Source organism: Penaeus japonicus, unplaced genomic scaffold (assembly GCF_977035675.1).
Source record: "Penaeus japonicus unplaced genomic scaffold, GWHDUDI00000001_assembly GWHDUDI00000012, whole genome shotgun sequence".
In the NCBI taxonomy this organism is placed as follows: Eukaryota; Metazoa; Arthropoda; class Malacostraca; order Decapoda; family Penaeidae; genus Penaeus; species Penaeus japonicus.
The window spans coordinates 6,809,814-6,832,313 of record NW_028234414.1 but is presented as its reverse complement, the minus strand read 5'-3'; the positions used below and the strand labels follow the sequence as shown (position 1 = coordinate 6,832,313).

Genomic DNA, 22,500 nt, shown 5'->3' with positions numbered 1-22,500 from the left:
AGTTCTGCCTTTAATTTAGTATACCAGGATATTAGTTTTGCCTATTTGAAATATTAGTTTCTTAAACTTTGTAAGTTACAGGTAGTAACATTTTTACAATATTAATGATTTTATTTCTTTTCCAGTTTTTGAAAATGCAGGGTCCATACCGCACAATGTGAGGGTGAAGTCCCTCTTTGCCAGGAGTCACGTCGGGAGGTCCGAGCAGACATGCATCAAGAGGAGCAGTCTCAGTGGCTGTTGCTCCCTGGCCGTGCTCTGCCTCTCCTGCACCTCTTACACTGTTCCTGCTGCTCCTTCACCCATAATTGTATTTGCTGCTTGTGGTTCAGGCTGGCACAACAGCTGTGGTTCATGTCCTTACTGCTTGTGGTTCAGGCTCGTGTGACAGCCTGTCATCTGTGTTGTCACCGATGGCAAATTAAAGGAGTCTTGCCTGTGGACGTGAAACCCAGCAGCCATCTGTGGCATTTGGGTGGAAGCAGAGAGAAGCTTGGATGTGTCAGGGATGCAGGCTGCCCATGTGAAATGTGATATTGTGCTTTTCTTGTTAGGTATAAGTGTGTTGCCAAGCCAGGCTAGAGGAGCACAAGGTGGTAACTGAAACCTGGCCTGGCTTTGGTCATGTCTGGTCTGAGAAGCATGGTATGGGACAGTGGTAATGGCAGGGTAGGTGGCCCCCCATCCACTCCACCAGTCCTTGTACTGATCACAGGAGGTATGATCAAGTAGGAAAAGGCCTCTTTGCTGGTATGTCTAAGGTTGAGCACAACTTTAGCTTCATACTGAAACTGTTTCAGTCATACTGATGGTCGCAATGCAAGGAGGAGGGCCCCCTTCCCCCATTCAGCAATCACCATGTAGGAATTGGAAAAGAAAAAAGAAAACATAAAAAAAAATAAATAAATAAAATAAAAAGAGAGAGAGAGAGTGAGTGAATGTTGTGAGAGTGACAGTGTGCCAGAGGCACACACGAGAGGAACAACAGCGCTGGTGCTCAGTGTCAGATGTTGATTATGCATGTATGGCTGTGCAGGTGTGTGCACAGAGCAGGTTGTATCAGGTAGCACTCGTGGCATGGCACTGGTCTCCCCCCTACACAATGGCGTTCACTATCCATTAATTGGCAGCCATGTGCGACTTCTCCCCCGCTCCACAGTGGTTGCTGTATGGTTACTGGATGACGTTGAAGCAGTGCCAGCCACTAGCCCCGCCTCCACTCTGTGCTGCTTATGTGTGAATGTCCTGGTGTGTATATACTGTATATGTAACATAAGCCTGCTACTATTAGGTTGCTTTAAACCATCGCTGTTTTATCCTCTCATAAAGTTGCTGTCTCCCAGACCAGTGCTTCAGTGTGTGTGTTTGTATGTACAATGTAGTGAGTGTTAATTGTCACAGAAATTACACAGTTGTGTGTGGATGTGAATATCAGTATTTTCTAGAAAGGCCTGATTTGCTTTGCTATGTAAATATTTGCTTTAACTAACTCAGTCCAGGAATAACTATATGAAATTGATGAAATTAAATCATACTTTGCTTCCTGTGCCAAGCTAAGGCTTTTTTTTTTTTTTGTCTATTTATATGATTTTTAAAAAATGTTTAGTTACTCTTCAAGCTATGAAACTGACGAGACTAGTTTGGTGGCGACATCGGACCAGTGTGTCTTGTATTAAGAATTAAGTCTTTATGTAATACATTCACAGGAAATCATGAATGTATTGGATAGAGTATTGAGCCAAGAGAGTCTCATCTAAACAGGAATGAGTGCCAGCAGTTTGATGGCCTATGAAGGCACTTGATGTTGGCCGGTCATCCCCCTTCTGTCCCTTCATTCCTGTCAGTAGTAACTTACACTTGGCAAGGAAGATCAGAGAAAACCTATTCTTTTATCATTGTTAACCTCATCACCCCCTCCCCCTTGAGGCTCATTGGTGCTCTACAAGTAGAGCCTCCTCCCCCTGGTCATAACGAGGTGGATAAATAACTCACAGAAAGAGGAGTGAAGCATTATGCTTCAAAGTGTCAATGATAGATAATTTCAAATGAATTACACTTCGTCCTAAGTGTCTTTGTCATCATGTGAGTTATAAACCTTATTTTTTTTGAGCAGCAAAGACCAATAATATACAAGTGCAAGGTGACCTAGGCATTAGGCCAGAAGAGAAATGAAAGCACAATAAGAAATCTTGGAAATGGAGACCATCTTTAAAGAGATGGCCAACTGACATAACCTTGCACATTTATTTTTAGGTTGAACTGGAAGTGTTTTACACTAGCGTTCAAGCTGCTGCTCGATGGAGATTGACATTTCATCAACAAGAACTGCAAGGCAGTTAGGTTTTAGTGTACCTTTCAATGACTGCTGCTGCTGCTAACTCCTTGGAGCAGCTGTGAATAATAACCTAGTCAGTGTCCCGTGGGGTGTTGTGCCTGTAGGCTGGTATGTCACTGGTCTAAGACACCTCCCACACCATCCATTGCTTTGTAGCATCCACCCCACAGACATAACCAATGCTTATTACTCAAATGGACATGCTGTGTATCAGTCGCCTCTCAACAATGTTACTCAATAAACCTGTAGGTGAAAAAATGTGTCATTCTCCACCCCTAACAATTGCTGTACTTCAAGGATAATTAAATTACCATCATATTATACATACATATATATCCTCTTTTTACAAATTCAAACATACATGGAAAACTACATAAACTTCAACCATTCATTTTTGTTATTTTAAAAACTTCTCAAAATCAACTTTATCTAATCTCTTCATTGGAATTTCAACACTCCTCAAAATTTTGGTTACTATGCCTGTTGCAACAGTCACATTATTTTCTCTGATGGTGAATGACTGTCCACCTGTCATCACCATTCTCTCCTGTAGTGTCAACTCTACTGTTGTGTGGTCACCTGAAATATAAAAGAATAAACTGTGAAGGCAAAGGAAACATCACTTATATTTTCTAGTTTTAAAGTAGAAGAAACTGAAAGGAAGGTCAATACACAAGGACCTTTCATATTAACTAGTCAAATGGTTTGGTCACAAAAGAAGAAAATGTCCCAGCATATCACAAAGAAAAAATATCTGATTTCATGTGGGCATATACAGAGTTACATGAATTTCTGATTTTTTGTTTATAATTTAAGTGCCCATACGCTATGTACTTATATAAAGTGGCAGGTATAGTAAGATATTTCTTTGGGAATGCACTCTGTCCTCCTTAAATAATCAGAAAAGTTGGTTATGATTCTAATTAGAAATCTCAACATAATTGACACTGAAGAGACACAAAAAGGAAGGATAAGAAAATTAATTATAGAAAAAAAAAAAACATCACCATAGTAACTAAACTCCATCCCGTGCTAGCTCTATGTTTGTGAGATAATGAGAGTATCAAGCCAGAAGGCTACACCAATGGTCAAAACCCATGTGAAGGGAGCGGAATCTATGCACAAACCTCAAACAGACAAAGCATTTGTCATCCATTAAATCCCTACTTTTCTTTGCCCATGTGGTCTTTTTTTTAAGGAAGAGAAAAAAGTAAAGAAAAAAGATGTAAAAAAGTGGGCAAGAACTGTAAAAGAAAAGACAGAAATAATGAATGCAGATCAAAATAATAAAGGATAGGCATCTCAACAGATCTGCCTTCTAATTGAGTAATGATAAGTAAAATAATACACAAAAAAAAAAGTACAATGGAACATGAGCATTCACAGTTACAAATCCTATAAAGTGCTGGGAACAGGAAATTGTCACTATTCACTGCAGGGAATCAATCCCCTACACTGAACAGGTTATACTGACATACCACTCTCTCTCTGTGTGTGTGTGTGTGTGCGTGCGTGCGTGCGTGTGTGTGCGCGAGAGAGAGAGAGAGAGAGAGTTGTCTGCATTAACTAACTGTTGCCAAATGCTACAGCTTGTGGATTTTGATCAGCAAAGTTCTCTAAAGAATACATAAAATGTTTAAAAGTAAAAATGAATAAAAGCAAATACATTCAAGAAATTTCATTTACCTGGCATGACCATTTCTACACCATCTGGTAGGTCCACACGACATGTTACATTTCAGGTCCTACTAAAAAGCTGTTGAATATACCTTGACATTAAAGGGCGAGCTCTTCCTCCATCACTTCGACTGAGAAGATAGATTGTTGCTTCAAATCTGGAAGGACTCATTTGAAAGAATTATGGAGGAAGTGTTGAAGATTTATTTTTCACATCGGAGAGTCAGCATGAAACCAGAAGATACAAGACAACATGAAAGGCTGTTCTGTAGCATGTCTTTGGAAATTAATTATAGGAGTAATAAGAAATTTGATCATCAATATTGGTAATTAGTACAAAATATTCTGAAAATATTGTTTTCAATACATCACACTTTTTTTTTCAAATCTCAACACATCAGAAAAGGAATTTAAAATAAACTAATTTCCAGTGTCTGCATCTTCAATAAAAATGTATCAAAGCTAAATGATGTCTGGGAAGTAACCAGGCTCTAGTGAGCAATACCTGTTATAAGCTGCTTGTGACCCTGCAAAACACAGAGTCATGCCACGGTGTAGAGCTTCCAATCGAACACCTCGTAACAAAGCACCTAAGTTTTCCCCTGCCAGAGCTTGTGGCACAGACTTTTTGAAGACCTTTTAATAGAAATGTATACAAAATGTAAATAATACATAGTGAGAGAAACTAAACCACATAGTAAATCATATTTTTCTTCATCCCAAGAGTTAAAATACACAAGGTTTTACCCACTGTGGACAGGGGGCAACATGCTGATGCCATTTGTGTTTTTGACCACATGCGAGTCGTGTAGGGTGCCACTACCAGTTTAACTGTTTTGCTGAGTGGCACTAGGAGTGAAAAGGAGGAGTAGTGTATATAGTTGTAAATAGTTTTTTTTTTCTTTGCTACAATAAAAAAAAAAATTGTTTTGACAAATTTGTACTTCTTCCATACATTTGTGATATTAAGTGCACAGCCTATATTATTCCTTTATGGAGACAATGACTAAACAACAGGAATTATTTGTCTAAACATTATCATTGCCATACCAGCACCCGCTATAAGTCTCACAACATATCAATACACAAAAAGTCAAGCTTTTCTGAACTCTTAATATATAAATGAGTTAGGTGGAAATAATGGTTGTTGGGCAAAGATTGAGTCTCCCTAATTCCACCAAACCTACTGAATGGCATCTCTGTGTCAATTACATAAGCCCATAAGCAACAGGTTAACCCATTGTGGACAGGACCTATGAAATTCGCAAGGGCATGGCAGATGGGAGGGTTGGTGGAGACTTTTGCTTTGCCTCGCAAAACATTTTTCTGCCTAACCCATTTATATATTAGAGTAAAAAAAGTCTTCTCCACATTTTTATTTTGTCATGTTGGGAAACTTCAAGTCTTTAGATAATAATACCTGTACTTAGTCACCATACAAGAGGAATATACACTGAACACTCTCTGTAACATCACTATCACAAATTTATGGAAGAAATATCAAGCTTTGCAAAACATTTTCTTTAAAAAATTATACACTCCTCCTTTTTCTCACTCCTGGTACCACTTAGCAAAACAGCAAAACTGGCAGTAGTACCTTACAAACCTTCTATATTATCAAAACTTTTGAGGCATCATCATGTTGCGACCTATTTGCAACAGGTCAAGATCTCATAACAGAGCCAATACAGGTATAACCTATAACCCATTGTAGATGGGGAGTGATTTGTTTGCCCAGTCTCCAGGATGGGTTTTATTTCAGAGTGAGACAGCTTCACACAACATACCCTGACTTTTACCACACTCTTTCAGTCTTGAAGGACTTTTATGTGTCATATGACACATATGACATATGCTGCAGTTGACTAAAATTGTAGTATAGGGTCCACATCAGTTCATTATTTTCTTTATACCCAATGTGATAGAAGTATTGGTATTTTATGGGAGGACAAAAAACATCTTTATTTTCTTTGTATTCATGTATGGTCATGGCCAAATATGAAAAATATAACCAACCACAATGAAGATTACATGAAGAGGTAGGGGAGAGGAAGGAAACCTGTGCTCATGACTGTGAGTGCCACAGTAAAGGCTATCCTACTGGCACACTGGTACATTGTAGACACTAGGCATGGTTTGAGTCACCTTCCTCTTCTTGTTCAGCCTGCAAATCCTTCATTGCCAGTACTTCAGAGCAAGAGGTTAGCAACTTGCTGTGTGCCATCTCTCTCTAAAGATAGTGCTTGCTAGAGACCATGAATGGGTGCCATTTAAGACTCTCTCTCCTGCTGGTGCTAGAAGAAAATGGTGCCATCTAGGTTTTGGATTATAGCAATTACAATAGTCATGCTTGCAATAATCATCATCACTCACTCATTACTTGTACAATAAAGAAATACAGTGATCCAAAATCCCCCAATGTCATGCTACGCCATGGTGCCTGGTGTCAGGATACCAGTCTACAATGGGTTAAAAGTACCAGTGTCCAATAATTATCTCTTTTCTGTATTTTTTAAAAAGTTGATTTGCTTGAATAGGCAAAAATAAAACTACAAGTGGATGAAGTCCTTGGCAGGCATTACTGCAGGTTCTGATCCCTTTTTCACTGCATTTTTAAAATTCAAAATACAATACAATACAAAATATCTATTCCAACTAAACTAAAGCATCAAACCAAATTCTACTGACTGTCACTTTGATGTAGCCAGTCATGATTAATTATAAATTATAACCTAGGAACATTGGGATACAAATAAGCATAGCTATGGGGGTGTTTAAAAAAAAAGAAAGAAAGAAAGAAAGAAAGAAAAAAAGAAGACATATGATAGGTGGTATAAGAAAAGATAAAATAAAGATCAAATTCTGGCAATCATCCCATAACTCACCTGGATGTTACTGACAGTGGTTTTGATGTGACGGTCAAAGCCCAATAACTCTGCCTCATCTCCCTTTTTAATAATGCCTTGTTTAAGTGTGCCAATGACAACTGAACCCCGACCTGGGACACTGAAGAAGTTATCAATGGGCAGCATGAATGGGGAAGTAAGATCTCGAGTAGGGGTTGGTATATACTCATCTAGGGCTTCAATGAGTCTGTGGATGCTCTTCTCACCAAGTTCACTGTCCTCTCCTCTCAGTGCTAGAAGGGCAGAGCCAAAGATAAAAGGACTCTTTGTTCCATCAAATCCATAATCATCCAATAATTCACGGACCTCAAGCTCAACCAGTTCTAATACATCGTCATCTACGAGATCTGCCTTGTTGACATAGACAATAACTCTCTCCACTCCCACTTGTTTTGTTAGCAAAAGATGCTCGCGTGTCTGGGGCATCTGCCCATCATTTGCTGCTACTACGAGAATGGCTCCATCCATCTGCGAAGCTCCAGAGATCATGTTCTTCACATAGTCTGCATGGCCTGGGCAGTCTGTGTGTGCATAACGCCTGTAATGAAAAACAATTTTGCTATGTGTCTGTCTTCATACTGTCTCATTCATATTTGGTGTTAAAATACTACTTCAGTATGATATGCACATATCTGACCCACTGGATAAGGGTATCTATTTTCAAGTTTTAACCACAAAAGAGGCACCTGTGAAACATATGCAACAAACCAGACACGTTTTATTTCATAAGGAAGGAGTATCATGCAACATGATTCGTTTTTGTGTTAGTCATTGTGTTTTACTATATCAGAAGGCTTATAAGTGCCATTTGACAGGCTTTCTCAATATTGTAACTGACTAAAATTGTAGTATAGAGTCCATATCAGCTAATTATGATCTTTAAACTCAGTCTGATAGAAGTATTACAATCATATGAGAACTGTTTATGAATTTACATTGACAGTACTTTAACCCATTCACGCTGGTTGACTTGCTATCATGTTCAGTGATTTTTGGGTCAGACGCCAGTGACGAGATATTTGGTGTGTTCAAAAACCCTGGCATTCTGACCATTTAGAGCTGGAATGGGTTAAAGCTAGAGGAAGGCATCTTGCAGTGTGTCATCACTCTCTGCAATTAGTGCTTAGTAGAGATCATGGATGGGTACGATTCAATGCTTTCTTTCCTGCTGGTACCAGGAGAGAGTGGTGCCATCTATGTTTGGAATTTTAAACTAAACCTACAGTAATTATAGTAACTGTAATGTTAATTATATAACTATTACTCCTATTATCATAATAAAAAATAATGATAGAATACACCTTATAAAATGAAAAACAGATTTACTCGCATCAGCATATTCACATCATCTGGGCCAGTAGGTTAAGACATATTCAGTGGATAAAAGTTTATTTTTTCTATGAATGTCAAAAACAACAAATAACTTAGAAAGTGAAGCATAGTAATAGAGTTTCAGTAGTAATCAGAAAATGTATATTTGATAACAAGTGAACTTAAATTGTCTTAATATACTGAAATCATAAAAAGGTTAAGTGATAAAACATTGTAGGTATCAGTAAAAGATCTCTGATCAAGGGACATGCTGCAAAGATCATTAACATCGCATTAAATGTGATCATACGATACTAATAAGAGAATCCATTCAGATCTACTAACCTCTTGGTTGAGGAGTATGAGATGTGAGCTGTGTTAATTGTGATTCCTCTTGCCTTCTCTTCTGGTGCTCTATCTATTTGATTGTAAGATGTGAACTCAGCTAAACCCTGTTTCTGCAAGACCTTGGTTATGGCAGCAGTGAGAGTGGTCTTACCGTGGTCAACATGACCTATTGTCCCCACATTGATATTTCGGGATTCTTCAGAGATGTTTGTTGATGTCCATCTACACAGTAAGTTACTTTTTTGCCAGTTGCCAGCCACACCCTGCAAACAAAGGAAGGAGTAAGAGAGGGGGAAAGAGAGTAAGAGAATGAGAGGGGGAGAAGATTAGAGGGACAGAGAAAGTGAGACAATAAGAGAATGAGAGAATGAGAGAGAAAGAGGGAGATAGGGAGGGAGGGAGGGATGGGGAAAAAGAGAGAGAGAGAGAGAGAGAGAGAGAGAGAGAGAGAGAGAGAGAGAGAGAGAGAGAGAGAGAGAGAGAGAGAGAGAGAGAGAGAGAGGAAGAGAGAGAAAGAGTGAGAGAGAGAGAGAGGAAGAGTAAGAGAGAGAGAGATAAAGAGAAGAATAGAGAAAAAGAGAGATATAAAGAGAAGAAAGGAGAAAGAGAGAGAGAGAAAGAGAGAGAAAGAGAAGAGAGAAGGAGAGAAAAGAGAAAAGAGAAAAGAAGAGAAGAGAGATAGATAAAGGGAGAGAGAGTAAGGAAAGAGAGAGAGAAGAGAAAGAAAAGAGAGAGAGAAGAGAAAGAAAAGAGAGAGAGAAGAGAAAGAAAAGAGAGAGAGAAGAGAAAGAAAAGAGAGAGAGAAAGAGAGAGAAAGAAAGAAAGAATGAGAGAGAGAAAGAAAGAGAGAGAGAAATAGAGAAAGAGAAAGAGAGAGAGAGTGAGAGAGAGTGTGAGAGAGAGGGAGAGAGAGAGAGAAAAAGAGAGAGAGAGCAAGCGAGTGAGTGAGAGAGCAAGTGAGTGAGAGAGAGAGCAAGTGAGTGAGAGAGAGAGCAAGTGAGTGAGAGAGAGAGAGAATGAGACTTATTCATCTTCACCATAAATTACGTAAAGATATAGCCATATATAGTGTAAAAGAATTTTTCTACTAGCATTACTTAAGCTTTGGCATAGGCCAAGTTTCATAAACTTAAGATACAAGATAAGTATTATATAAAATCTTTAAGACTCTTCCTTTATGTAAGTAAGTAAAAAAGTAAATAAATATTCACAAATGTACAGAGAATACTAGAAAATAGAATTCTGCATGATGTCTGACGTGACTCGGGGTCCAGAAACCGGTCAATAAGCAACCTTTATTGAAGGCATACCCAAACCCTGCAGCGTTGTCTGGAATAATTCGCCAATATCTGCTTGGCAGCGTGGCTGACTAGCGTTGCCATTCCTTTTCTCACAATCATAGTAACACCAAGACCGAAATTCACGTTTGTTTACACTCTGCACTCCTGTCTTCCAATCCCTTTTAGCGTACAATAGCATTTACAAAGAAGTGTTAGCGAAAAGGATTAGAAGGAACTTCATTGGTAATAAGAAGTGAAATGTATTATATACACACAATGTATAAATAAAAAACTGATAGTTCGATGCGATATCAGTGATATGCTGTACCAGAAAATAAATAATACGATATATTAATTCGTCAAAAGGAGAAAGAAATGTTTCTTGTTCGCTAAATGTGTTTCCGGCGAGATGTTCGCTTCCGAAGATTGTTTATATTGTAAATATTAAACTACTGATATCATAATCGGCGTTGATGTTTGATATTTACTAAAAAAATAAATCTGGAAACTGATAATGGATGCAATGTTATAATAACTTGAGCTTCTGTAAATATTTTTTAAAATGCAGACGATGCGCCAGCTGAGTATAGACGACAGTATAAGTCCTTTTTGAACCAACTATTTTATATCTGAATCTATCTTAAAGCATCAAAACTTATATACACATTCTATAGCAAGATTATGAGAAATTATAGATGCGCTTTTCTTCAGAAGTGTAGTGAGTTATGCGATGATGTTGAAATCTATGAGAATAACATTGAGAAGCGATAAAGCGATACGGCGGCCGGCGAAAACTTGACATCAAGCAGTGTCTGGACATATACTTGAGTTGTTTTTTTTGTTTTTTGTTTTTACTAAAGTCTGGAGTCCTTTATTAAAAGAGAAGGGGAACAAAGAGGAGAAAGCGACTTTATCGATAATTGTTAAGGTTGAAGCTGCCAAGTAGAGCTAATGACTGACAGCTCTCAACCTCAGTAACTACCGCCCATTCAGGCTCATTTATTGTGAAATTATAGCAATATTCGACGCTAGGGTTTTTGATAGACACTCTTCTCCTTTCTTGATTGGCCACGTCAAATTTTTATTGCTTTTAGGATTGTATGGGTGAGAAAAATTATATATTTTACTGTACATGGTAGAAATGATAGATCATGTATCTCGCATATTACTATATAAATTGTCCCTTCACCTTGTTAATCTTGTGAAAAATGTGTATCCATCAGTGGCCTCTTTGTCTTTGAGTATTCTGGAAAAGACCAATAAGCCTCCCTACATATATTCTGCCTCTATAGGCCTCCTTTGTGATAAGTCACCAGTAACCGCAGACTTTAACTGCATCAAGTGACTTTGTGGTCTTCAAGCTTTGGTCTTGCCAAGGTCCAATAAAATTCCTTAACCTAATGCCTGAAAGTGATTGGACTGGTTGACGGGAGGGAGGTTGACAAACTAATATTTACTAGTCTTCCCAATATTTACCAGTCTTTAGCTTAAAATTTCTTTCAAAATATATATTTTTTCAATTCTATTAGTTTTGTCCTATCCAAAACTACTTGTCATGTGCCATGATCTATGATAGAAAGCTTACAATCTTCCTCAAGTAATCAGCACAATCTCAGTGCCTGTTAGTGGTTAAGAAAAGGAAAGAATGCCACCACTGTGTAGCAAGAGAGGGTTTAGACTGGTTCTTTACTTGATGTTAAATTGCCTGTGATGTATACAAGGTCTATCTTGCCAAAGTATATGTGGTGGAGAATTATTAGCGAATTTGAGGGTAAATCTCAACCCGACAGTGATGGGATGGTTTTGGCTCTGATCACTCTAAACACTGTGGTATTTCAAGTGCGCAGGCCTGAAGCCTTGGGCTATTCATCCGCTCTGGTCCTGGTGAACCGCTGTGTTCACAATTACTTGCTATGCCAGCCATATGAAAAGCCATGATGTGATTCAGACCAAGATTTTTTCTTCATGATTGTATGGCCTGTATTTGGTCCAGATCCACATTAAATTTGATGTGATCTGTCATGCATGACCTAAAGTCTTTACTCATGTGATCACTATGGTCTTCATGTTTTGGTGCTATAACAATGACCAACAAACCTCCACAACATATATTATGGCAAGATAGAGCTTGCAAACCTTCCTGATGTTTTATCATTACATAAGGAACTAGTAGGAGCTCTGTTATGTCAGATTATAAAGATGCAAGTTAATATTGTCTTTGAAGGGCTAACAACAGTTCCAGAGGTTGTGATGATTAGCACATAGGGCAGTGGCCAGTTTACCTCCTCCAGTTTTAACCTACATTTTTTTAACCACATGTATAACTTACCAGATAATAACTACCCACTTACTTGCGAGTAGGCTGCCAACCCAATAATACTTGTACAGGATTTTGGTTGTTGGTTTGTTGTTTACTGTCTAATCCCCTTTTGCCCCATATTAAATAACCCATGTGAAATACCAAGAGGATGATTATAGAGAGGAAGTAGAGCATATTTCTTCTAACAGTAGTACATCTTATAGACCAATATTTTGTTTGTATCCTCCTTTTCAAGGCTTGTAAATTATTAAATAATGGTACTGAAGTAATCCAATCATCTGATTGCAATCTAGTGTTCTTGGGTTGCTAGGTAAGTGAAAGAGTTAAGAAATCATTTAAGGCTCTCAAGGTAATTTCTCTTGAGTCAGTTTTCTCTGCTACTTTAGTAAAGCTGAACTGTATTCCAGAGTTCAGATAGCAGGTAAAGAGAAACATAAGGGCTGTTGCCAAAGCTCATCCTTTCATCAGTCTATTTTCTGTATGGAGAAGTGTAATCCCACAGAGGTCCCATGTTTCTCGTTGGTGTATGCTTGATTGACTGTAAAACAAATTCAGCTTTTAATTGTTAGCAGAATTCAAAGATCTTGCAAAATTAGGGTAGGTTATATTTATTTACCTAGGTTGTAAAGCAATATGTATATTAAATACAGCTTTATTCCTTTTCAGATTTATGATAGTTAAGAATGTTAGAATTCAAAATTTCACCTAGTGTGATCTCAGTCCTTTGCCTGAGTGAACTATTTGTAGTAGGCCTGCTGGTGTTCAGCCATGGCTTTCTTCTGACCAGACAGGTTATTGTAATGAATTCAACTTGTCATGATTTTAACTCAAGTGAAAGCATTGGTGGTGGTGTCGCAAGAAATACAGAGCAGTTGAATGGTCAGAGAGGATGCTGGATGAAACCCTCCTTTGATAAGGCTGTTATTCTTATAGTTGATGCCTTACGGTATGATTTTGCACATTTCAATGCTTCACTGAAAAAAGATGATGCCACATCTTTTCTGAACAAAATGCCAGTGTTCAAAGAGATTATGGATGCAAAACCCAAAGAAGCAATGTTAGTGCCATTCATTGCTGATGCCCCTACAACCACCATGCAAAGATTAAAGGGACTTACAACAGGCAGCCTTCCAACATTTATAGATGCAAGTCAGAACTTTGCCAGGTCAGTTGAATATGTTGATACAAAATTAATGGTTATTAGTGTAGATATTCAGGGTTTACTTGGAAAAAACATTCTTTTACATTAATATTAAAATGTCTTCATCCCTTGTTTTAACCTCTCCAGTGAAGAGATAAGTGAAGACAACATTATTGACCAACTTGTAAAGCATAAGAAGCAAGTGATTGTCTTGGGGGATGATACTTGGAATGGACTATTCCCTAGAAGGTGAGGACTAATAACGCTATACATATAACGGTGTTTGTAATTTTTTTGTGGTATTGCATTGATAATGTGCCTTGTAAATTTTTCATGTAAGTGGTGTCAAAACTGACTGTAGGACACCATCAGTACAAAGAATTGCATTATAATTATTTACATATATCTGTGAAAAGCTAGTCAGTATTTTGAAAAAGAAAATGATATGAAGTTATATGAAGAGACATACCAGCTAGCATTATACAAGTAACAATAAGGCTGTTTTTGATATCAAAGAATCCAAGAAAGAATTATATTGTCTTGAGTAGAATTTTTAAGTCAAAACATTTAAATATATTTCTTACATCACACAAAGAAGCAGTCATGTAAATTCATGAATGATATTGAATACACCTAACAGGCATCATTTATTCGCAGATTTAAAAGATCGTTCCTGTTCCCATCTTTCAATGTAATGGACCTTCATACAGTAGACAATGGAATTCTTCAACACCTGGAAGAGGAACTGCAGAAGGATGATTGGAATGTTATGATTGCCCACTTCTTGGGTGTGGATCACTGTGGCCACCGCTATGGGCCAAACCACCCTGAAATGACAGCAAAACTAGCACAAATGAATAATGTAATTAAGTATGTATATTTCATTCTATTTTGTCTGATGGAAGGCAGTTATGTTTTATACAAAGATATTTCATTTGGCTTATAGAGAAATGGTGCAAAGAATAATTAACAAAAGTTTGTTCAAGGGTAGGAGAGTGATTTTATTTATCAGCATTACCTACTTCATCTGAACTATATTGTGCTGATGTCAACTGATGTGGAGGAGGGGAGGAAGGATATGAATTGATTCTAGACTGGTTGTTAAAGTCAAGGAAAGGGTGGTTGTCATGTAAGATAGGGTGAAGGTCTATAAAATGGAGGGTGGGAGTTTTAGATGTAGGTAGTGTGCAAGTAAGAGTTGCTGTTTGGAAAGTTTTCAGTTTAGCTTGACATTATGATATCTTTATGTGCACAGTAGAAATGTGACTTAATGTGCAGCTTATATACTAGGTGACTGTGCATAAGGGGATGAATGTGTGAGAATATTTGTGCATCTGAATGAGTGGTTTGTGCACGACATGTTGATGAGTGCTAAGTGCAGCTGGGTTTTCCACTTATTTGTCATGAAAGTGAATAAGCAATAGATAATGTGATATTATATGATTATTGAAACATGTTTGGGTAATGTTGAAAAAACAGTAATTTGTTGTTGACTATTAGACATTCCAATCATTATATTATTGTATTTGTAGGAATTTGCTATTTTCATAGTTTCTATTTAAATATGATATAGACTTGTCAGTCAACTGTCACTACACAATTGCTAGTGTTGCTTTTTATAAATTGATGTAAAGATTTTACAAAATTGCCTAATGCTGAAAGGTTACAATTACTGTACATTTACATTGTACACAATAATTGCCTTAAAAAAAAAAAAAAAAAGGTGTACCTGTGTATATGCATGTAGGCTTGTGTATCAGAGATGTGGAACTTCCAGCTCATATTAATGACCTTTTCTACATAATGTTTTTATCCAAAATGTACTTTTCACTGGTTTTATACCTGTACTTGTGAATCAACTATTATTGCAGTGAATAATTTGAAATGTCAGATAAAAAATTCTTGTAACGTTCCTTAACCTTGACTTACAGGAAAGTGGCAGATCATATGGGAACGGACATGCTGCTTTTGGTGTTTGGTGATCACGGCATGACGAAGACAGGCGACCATGGTGGAGACTCTCCGGATGAAATAACAGCTGCTCTCTTTGCTTATAGCCCAGGACTTAACATGGTGTCTGCCAGCCATGATGGCATTCACCTAGGGCAGGTGTCGCAAGTGGATATTGTTCCCACTCTTGCTCTAGCCCTAGGTGTTCCCATCCCTTACTCTAACCTGGGTAAGGTGGTGGAACAGTTGCTGGCCACAAAGGGAGAGTCATCAGAGGAAGTCTTGAATAAGAAAGTTTGGGCTCTTGCACAAAATGTTCTGCAGGTCAAGAAATACTTGCAAGAATATAGGAAAATGGGGAATGAATTTCCTGGAGAGTTATGGAATAGGTTGGAAAACTTGAATGTGAGAATGGAGAAAGATTTTGAGGATCTTACTGTAAGAGAAAAGAAAAAGGTCTATACTGATTACCTAAATCTTGCAAAAATGATGTGTGAAGAAATCTGGGCAAAGTTTAACATAACAGAAATGACAAGTGGTCTCATTCTAATGGTTACAGTCATGGCATTGATTGTGCTAATAGTGCTCAGCCAAGTGAATGATGCATTGGTCTTGAAAAGGTTGCTCTTCCTTACTATTGGAGTCAATGCTTTGTTTGTTTTTACTCCTTATACCAGTGTTTCAGTGGTAGCTTTTGTAGCAAGTGGGATGATAGTTCTTTGGTTATATTTCCATCAGAAGTTTTTGAGTTGCAAATGTTCAAACTTCAGCATCACAGATGCCTTTTCATTTTTGCTAATACTATTCATATACTTGGGTAGTTTTTCAAACAGTTATGTAGTTGTAGAAAATTATATGATATCATTTATGCTTCTCTCATTAGTCATACTGTATTCGGTGATGTGTTTTTTGAGGAGACAAAGAAAGAAGCATATAAATTCACTGTCCTGGAAAAATTTTAAAGTCTCTTTGAATGTCCGCAATGTTGTATGTTTTATAGCTGTGGCTGTCCTAATGGTGTCAGTGCGAGGAAGCTCTTCATACTGGAAATGCCGTGAAGAACAACCATGGTGTGTTCCTAGCCAGGTGCACACTCCCATGATTGGTCTGCCAGAGAGCTTCAGAAACTGGAGATACTTTACCAGTCTGTTTGCCCTTGTTTTGTTGGTGTGGTTGCCACGACGGTGGCTCACAATGTGTGGCAACTTAAATGGTTCGAGACTAGGAGTTCTTTTGGTAATTTATGTCCCAATCATTACAGGGGTATTTGTAGCTGCTCACTGGGCTATGCAGGCAGCACCTCTACAAAACTCACCACTCAGTGAGCATATTGTAGTCCCTCCAAGATTAACATTTGCTGTTACTATGTCATTTGCTATAGCCTTGTACTTTATTCCCTTGCTGATATATGAGGTACCTCCCAAGAAAAACTTTGGACCTGTTGTTAACCATCCTTATGGCTTTGTGCCTCAAGTGTATCACAAGCTGGTTGAAAAATACCATGATGGTAACTCCAAAAGCTCAAATATTCCAATAGTTTATGGACTGGCTACAGCTGTATCTGCCCCATTGATAAGCATAGTGACTGCACTCTTGGTTGTGCTGACCATGCTTGCTGGTGATGGCTTGGCACCAGCAGTCCTAATTCTTGTTATCTCTGCAACATCTTGCCTCTTGGTACAAGCTGTGTGTTCATGGATGACAGCCAACAGTATTGGTAAGTTCCCCTTAATAATTGTATGTTTTTTTATGTGAATTATTTTACATTTTCAAAAGTTCAACTGAATTGCAAAGTTCATCTTTCATTACAGAAACATTGCTGAAACCATCTTGGTCTGCCCTGTGTGTCTGGTTTACCCTGAGTGTTCATGGATTCTATGTAACTGGGCATCAACCAACCTTCTCCTCATTACACTGGTCTGCAGCATTTGTGGGCTTTGCTGGTGATTGGGGTGGGAGCAACTTTTTTCCTGCTCTCCTTGTGGGATTCAACACTTTCATGGCACACATTCTCTTTGGTCTGTCATTGCCATTAATTGTGTTAGCACCATTAGCCATAGGAGTGGCCTTTCCAAGACTTCGAGGCAACAGGTGAATCTTCTGTGTTTGAGAAATATCTCGTCATTTAGCTCATCTTTACCCTTATCACAGTCAAGTGGGACATCTTGAGGGATATCTGTTTTTGAAGTAAGACTTCTGTTGCTAATAACTACCTATCAACAATAACCTAGCAGTGTCCAATATGGATCACTCAGCAGTAGGTACCATGAACATGATCCATACTAGTCTCGCTTGATTAACACGTAGATTTCTTTTGCTAGATTTATGATACATGTGCATTTAGGAATGCATGTTCATAAAAGGGGGAAAGAATTAGATATCAGCTTTATTTTACATCAATAGCTGATCTAGAAGCATATTAGAAGCATATTAATGTTACAGTATTTATATAATATATTTTTCCCTAATGATGAGTCTGCATTTTAATAGAAAAATGTTTTTATCTGTTATGTTAATAGACTAGAGACTGAAGAGGCAAGTCGGGGAGAGTTCTTGTTGGTGGATCGGCCAGAGAAAGCCAAGGAAGCAGTCTTGTTTACTGCAATATCTTACATCCTCCTCCATGCAGCAAAAGTAGGTGGTTCTCTTCTTCAGTCCTTCCCCCTTCCTTCCTTTCTTCCTCCTTTCCATCTTTCCTTCCCCCTTCCTTCTTCTCATCCTTCCTTCTTTCCTTTCTTCCTTTCTTTTCTTTCTTTCTTTCTTTCTTATTTCTTTCCTTCCTTCCTTCCTTCCTTCCTTCCTTCCTTCCCCCTTCCTTCCTTCCTTATTCCCTTCCTTCTTTCCCTCCCTCCCTCCCTTTCTCCATCCTTCCCTCCTCCCTTCTTTCCTTTCCTTTTTCATTCCTTCCATCCTTTCTTCCTCCCATCCCTCCCTCTTCCTTTCTTTCCATCCTTTCTTCCTCCCTTCCCTCCCTCTTCCTTTCCTTCCTTCCTTCTTCCTCCTTCCCATCATTCCTTCTTCCTCCTTCCCATCATTCCTTCCTTCTTTCCTTCCTCCCTTCCTTCCTTCCTTCCTTCCTTCCTTCCTTCCTTCCTTCCTTCCCTCCCTCTTTTCTTCCCTTCTTTCCTCTCTCCTCTCTCCTTTCACCTTTCTCCCTTCTCCCTTCTCCCCTCTTCCCCTTCCTCTCCTCTCCTCTCCTCTCCTCTCCTCTCCTCTCCTCTCCTCTCCTCTCCTCTCCTCTCCTCTCCTCTCCTCCTCTCCTCTCCTCTCTCCTCTCCTCTCCTCTCCTCTCCTCCTCTCCCTCTCCTCTCTCCTCTCCCTCTCCTCTCCTCTCCTCCTCTCTCCTCTCTCCTCCCTCTCCTCTCTCCTCTCCTCTCCTCTCCTCTCCTCTCCTCGCCTCTCCTCTCTCCTCTCCTCTCCTCTCCTCTCCTCTCCTCTCCTCTCCTCTCCTCTCCTCTCCTCTCTCTCCCTCTCCTCTCCTCTCCTCCTCTCCTCTCCTCTCCTCTCCTCCCCTCTCCTCTCTCTCTCCTCCTCTCCTCTCCTCTCCTCTCCTCTCCTCTCCTCTCTCCTCTCCTCCTCCTCTCCCTCTCCCTCTCTCCCTCTCTCCTCCCTCCCTCTCCTCTCCTCCCTCCTCTCCTCTCCTCTCCTCCTCCTCTCCTCCCTCTCTCCCCTCTCCTCCTCCTCCCTCTCTCCCTCCTCTCCTCCCTCCTCTCCTCTCCTCCCCTCCTCTCCTCTCCCCCCTTCTCTCCTCTCCTCCCTCCTCTCCTCTCCTCCCCTCTCTCCTCTCCTCCCCTCTCTCCTCTCCTCCCCTCTCTCCTCTCCTCCCCTCTCTCCTCTCCTCTCCCCTCTCTTTCTCTCCTCTCCTCTCCTCCCTCTCTCCCTCTCCTCCCCTCTCCTCCCCTCCTCCCCTCTCTCCGCTCTCCCCTCTCCTCTCCCCCCTCTCTCCCCTCCTCCCCCCTCTCTCCTCTCCTCCCCTCTCCTCCCCCTCTCCTCTCCTCTCCTCTCCCTCTCTCTCTCTCTCCTCTCCTCTCTCTCCTCTCTCTCCTCTCCTCCCTCTCCTCTCCTCTCCCTCCCCTCTCTCTCTCCTCTCCCTCTCCTTTCCTCTCTCCCTCTCGTCCCCCTCTCCTTCTCCTCTCTCCCCTCTCTCCTCTCCTCTCCTCCCCCTCCCTCTCTCCTCTCCTCCCCCTACCTCTCTCCTCTCCTCCATTCTCTCCTCTCCTCTCCTCCCCTCTCTCCTCTCCTCCCCTCTCTCCTCTCCTCCCCTCTCTCCTCTCCTCCCCTCTCTCCTCTCCTCCCCTCTCTCCTCTCCTCCCCTCTCTCCTCTCCTCCCCTCTCTCCTCTCCTCCCCTCTCTCCTCTCCTCCCCTCTCTCCTCTCCTCCCCTCTCTCCTCTCCTCTCCTCCCCTCTCTCCTCTCCTCTCCTCCCCTCTCTCCTCTCCTCTCCTCCCCTCTCTCCTCTCCTCTCCTCCCCTCTCTCCTCTCCTCTCCTCCCCTCTCTCCTCTCCTCTCCTCCCCTCTCTCCTCTCCTCCCCTCTCTCCTCTCCTCTCCTCCCCTCTCCTCCCCTCTCTCCTCTCCTCCCCTCTCTCCTCTCCTCCCCTCTCTCCTCTCCTCCCCTCTCTCCTCTCCTCCCCCCCTCTCTCCTCTCCCTCTCTCCTCTCCTCCTCTCCCCTCTCCTCTCCTCCTCTCCTCTCTCCTCTCCTCCCTCTCTCTCTCTCTCCTCTCCCCTCCTCTCTCTCTCTCCTCTCTTCTCTCTCGCTCTCTCTCTCTTCCCTCCTCTCTCTTTCTCTCTCTCTCTCTCTCTCTCTCCCACTCTCTCTCCCTCTCTCTCTCTCTTCCCCTCTCTCTCTCTCTCTCTCTCTCTCTCTCTCTCTCTCTCCTCTCTCCCCCCCTCTCTCTCTCTCCCTCTCCTCTCTCTCCCTCTCTCTCTCCCTCTCCCTCTCCCTCTCCCTCTCCCTCTCCCTCTCCCTCTCCTCTCTCTCTCCCTTCTCCTCTCTCTCCCCTCTCCCTCTCCCTCTCCCTCTCCCTCTCCCAAGTCCCACTCCCTCTCAATCACTCACTCACCCACCCACTCACTCACTCACTCATTCATTGTATATGTAGATGTCTTCCCATTACTTTTTATACATAAAACAAATTGTGATCAAACTGTTCTAAAAAGAAAGGGCTTTCTCTTCAGTGCAAAATTTGTTGCCAGTAAATCATTGTGATCTCTTGTTCCCTTTCAGGTATTTTGCTCATCGCTTTCTGCCTTTATCTTACGACGCCATTTGATGGTCTGGAAAATCTTTGCCCCACACTTTATCTTTGATGCTGTTGGATTCCTGGTGACCTGTGGCAGTGTGGTACTCAGCACTGTCTTCCTCCTGAGAACACTGAAGGTGCTGTTCACATGGAGTGAGCAGCTTCGCATAAAGAGCAGCTAGTCATTTATGTCACAATGTTTTGAAAGGCATAATTTTACAGAAAGGACTCTGTTGTTACAGGTATATATTTATGTAAGTTTATGGTAGAAGTCATATGGTTTTAGTTCTGTCCACTCAAGGTTTGTAATGTCAGATTTGTCTTTACATCATATTTTTGATACCGACCCAAAGAGCAATTATATTGTGTAGTTGTATGTTTTGATCTGAATTATTTAATTTATATTGTTATATGAGGATGCATTGTACAGTATTATCTTAGAGAGAATGAACTATTATTAACCTATATGAGAATGCTCAAAAGAACTTTTATACTTTATAATGAAAATGTAGATAATAAATAATGTAAGAATGCTACTCAGACTAAATGTATACCCATGTTCATTTATTTAATGATTTTGCTCAACAATGATGTAAACAATACCCTTACTACAAACTGTGCCACTATAAGTGTTTGTTGCAGGATAAGCAGAGTCTCACTCTGTCCATGGTATCATTGATGTTATATGGAAATCATAGTTTTGGTCCCACCTTTTGCAGGGGGAATTTTTGAAACAAGAAAATATGAATTTGATTATACTGAATACTGAATATGTGAAAATGCATTGATTATACACATAATATTCAACCATTAAAATTTCATTACTTAATTGTGACAAGAATAATGGTAATGTTACTACTACTACTACTACTACTACTACTACTACTACTACTACTACTACTACTACTACTACTACTACTTCTACTATTACTACTACCACCACTACTGTTACTACTACTACTATTACTACTACTACTACTACTACTACTTCTACTATTACTACTACCACCACTACTGTTACTATTACTACTACTGCTACCACTACCAATACTACTACTACTACCAATACTACTACTACTACCAATACTACTACTACTACCAATACTACTACTACTACTACCAATACTTCTACTACTACCAATACTACTACCACTACCAACACTACTATCACTACTACTGCTGCTGCTACTGCTGCTGTTATTACTGCTACTACTGCTGCTTCTATCACTACTACTACTACTACTTCTACTATTACTATTACTACTACCACCACAACTATTACTACTACTACTACTACTACCACCAATACAACTACTACTACCAATACTACTACCACTACCAACACTACTATCATTACTACTGCTGCTACTGCTGCTTCTATCACTACTACTACTACTACTACTTATACTGCTGCTGCTACTACTAAACATGCCAATTTTACTAGTAGTAGTAGGCCTCCAATCCCCTCCTTGTACTCTCCATTTATTTCATGCCTAGGATATGCATATTACATTATACAATGCACTACTTTCACTCACTGAGCAGTAATCTTGTGTGATTCTCAGCGACTGCTATTTCATAGTCCATTCCACAGACAGAGGTAGTTTTAAGGCTTGATGATCCAGTTCCTCTCGGACACATCATAGCAGAGCAGATAAGTAAGAATGGCCAGTAACACCAACAACCATGGTTGTTATTTTTCTGTGACATAAACAATTATGTTTATTAGGCCTTGCATAGAAAGATCCAGTTAGCCTTACATAGAGAAATTTGATCTTAGGGCCCATTCTTCATGAAATTGTCAAAATTAATGTTCTGTGGTCTGTGTTTTGGATTTTTTTTTAAGTATGCCCAAGTTTTTTCATCTTTATTTCACTTATGATCTGCTGTCATTGTTAAGTTCCAATGCCATGGGGCCACAAGTAAGAAGATTCAGATGTCAAAGAAGGCTCTCTGCCCATGTCCAGAATCCTTGTGCACAGAGGTTAACT

General features: G+C 40.0%; 3 protein-coding genes across 6 annotated transcripts in view; 2 read left to right on the top strand and 1 right to left on the bottom strand.

The window, feature by feature from the left end:
- Sur-8 (leucine-rich repeat protein shoc-2) overlaps positions 1 to 2,654 on the top strand; it is a gene marked incomplete in the record, with an annotated part of 45,432 nt that extends 42,778 nt beyond the window's left edge. Inside the window, 1 exon segment of the mRNA XM_086542329.1 lies at positions 126 to 2,654. Within this exon segment, the coding sequence (XP_086398455.1) occupies positions 126 to 161 (36 nt within the window).
- Positions 2,652 to 10,648, bottom strand: mEFTu2 (mitochondrial translation elongation factor Tu 2). Of its 2 annotated transcripts, XM_086542330.1 has the most exons (7): positions 10,186 to 10,648; positions 9,888 to 10,036; positions 8,575 to 8,840; positions 6,898 to 7,456; positions 4,518 to 4,648; positions 4,022 to 4,170; positions 2,652 to 2,914 (listed from the first exon to the last, which is right to left on the bottom strand). In XM_086542330.1, exons 2-6 carry the CDS (start codon positions 9,975 to 9,977, stop codon positions 4,074 to 4,076), a joined length of 1,143 nt encoding a protein of 380 aa, XP_086398456.1. In that variant the 5' UTR covers positions 9,978 to 10,036; positions 10,186 to 10,648; the 3' UTR covers positions 2,652 to 2,914; positions 4,022 to 4,073. The 2 variants fall into 2 exon arrangements, with proteins under 2 accessions (XP_086398456.1, XP_086398457.1); XM_086542331.1 differs by lacking the exons at positions 2,652 to 2,914; positions 4,022 to 4,170 and adding an exon at positions 6,044 to 6,306.
- Positions 10,605 to 21,045, top strand: PIG-O (phosphatidylinositol glycan anchor biosynthesis class O). Of its 3 annotated transcripts, none has more exons than XM_086542328.1 (8): positions 10,605 to 10,667; positions 12,844 to 13,342; positions 13,466 to 13,567; positions 13,976 to 14,188; positions 15,250 to 16,985; positions 17,080 to 17,359; positions 17,788 to 17,902; positions 20,494 to 21,045. In XM_086542328.1, the coding sequence occupies exons 2-8, from the start codon at positions 12,861 to 12,863 to the stop codon at positions 20,689 to 20,691; spliced, it is 3,126 nt and encodes a 1,041-aa protein (XP_086398454.1). In that variant the 5' UTR covers positions 10,605 to 10,667; positions 12,844 to 12,860; the 3' UTR covers positions 20,692 to 21,045. The 3 variants fall into 3 exon arrangements, with proteins under 3 accessions (XP_086398454.1, XP_042886521.2, XP_042886520.2); XM_043030587.2 differs by having other exon boundaries at positions 10,609 to 10,685; XM_043030586.2 differs by lacking the exon at positions 10,605 to 10,667 and adding an exon at positions 10,832 to 10,961.
- Positions 21,046 to 22,500: the final 1,455 nt, after the last annotated feature.

What these genes read in the sequence shown, in the direction of transcription:
- PIG-O (XM_086542328.1), top strand. Translation starts at nt 12,861, where the DNA reads ATGTTAGAATTCAAAATTTCACCTAGTGTGATCTCAGTCCTTTGCCTG. An exon ending in GCAAGTCAGAACTTTGCCAG is followed by an intron (nt 13,343 to 13,465) that starts GTCAGTTGAATA and finishes TAACCTCTCCAG; the next exon opens with TGAAGAGATAAGTGAAGACA. An exon ending in GATGACAGCCAACAGTATTG is followed by an intron (nt 16,986 to 17,079) that starts GTAAGTTCCCCT and finishes CTTTCATTACAG; the next exon opens with AAACATTGCTGAAACCATCT.
- mEFTu2 (XM_086542330.1), bottom strand. Translation starts at nt 9,977, where the DNA reads ATGATTGTGAGAAAAGGAATGGCAACGCTAGTCAGCCACGCTGCCAAG. An exon ending in GACAACGCTGCAGGGTTTGG is followed by an intron (nt 8,841 to 9,887) that starts GTATGCCTTCAA and finishes CTTTGTTTGCAG; the next exon opens with GGTGTGGCTGGCAACTGGCA. An exon ending in TCACAAGCAGCTTATAACAG is followed by an intron (nt 4,171 to 4,517) that starts GTATTGCTCACT and finishes GAGTCCTTCCAG; the next exon opens with ATTTGAAGCAACAATCTATC.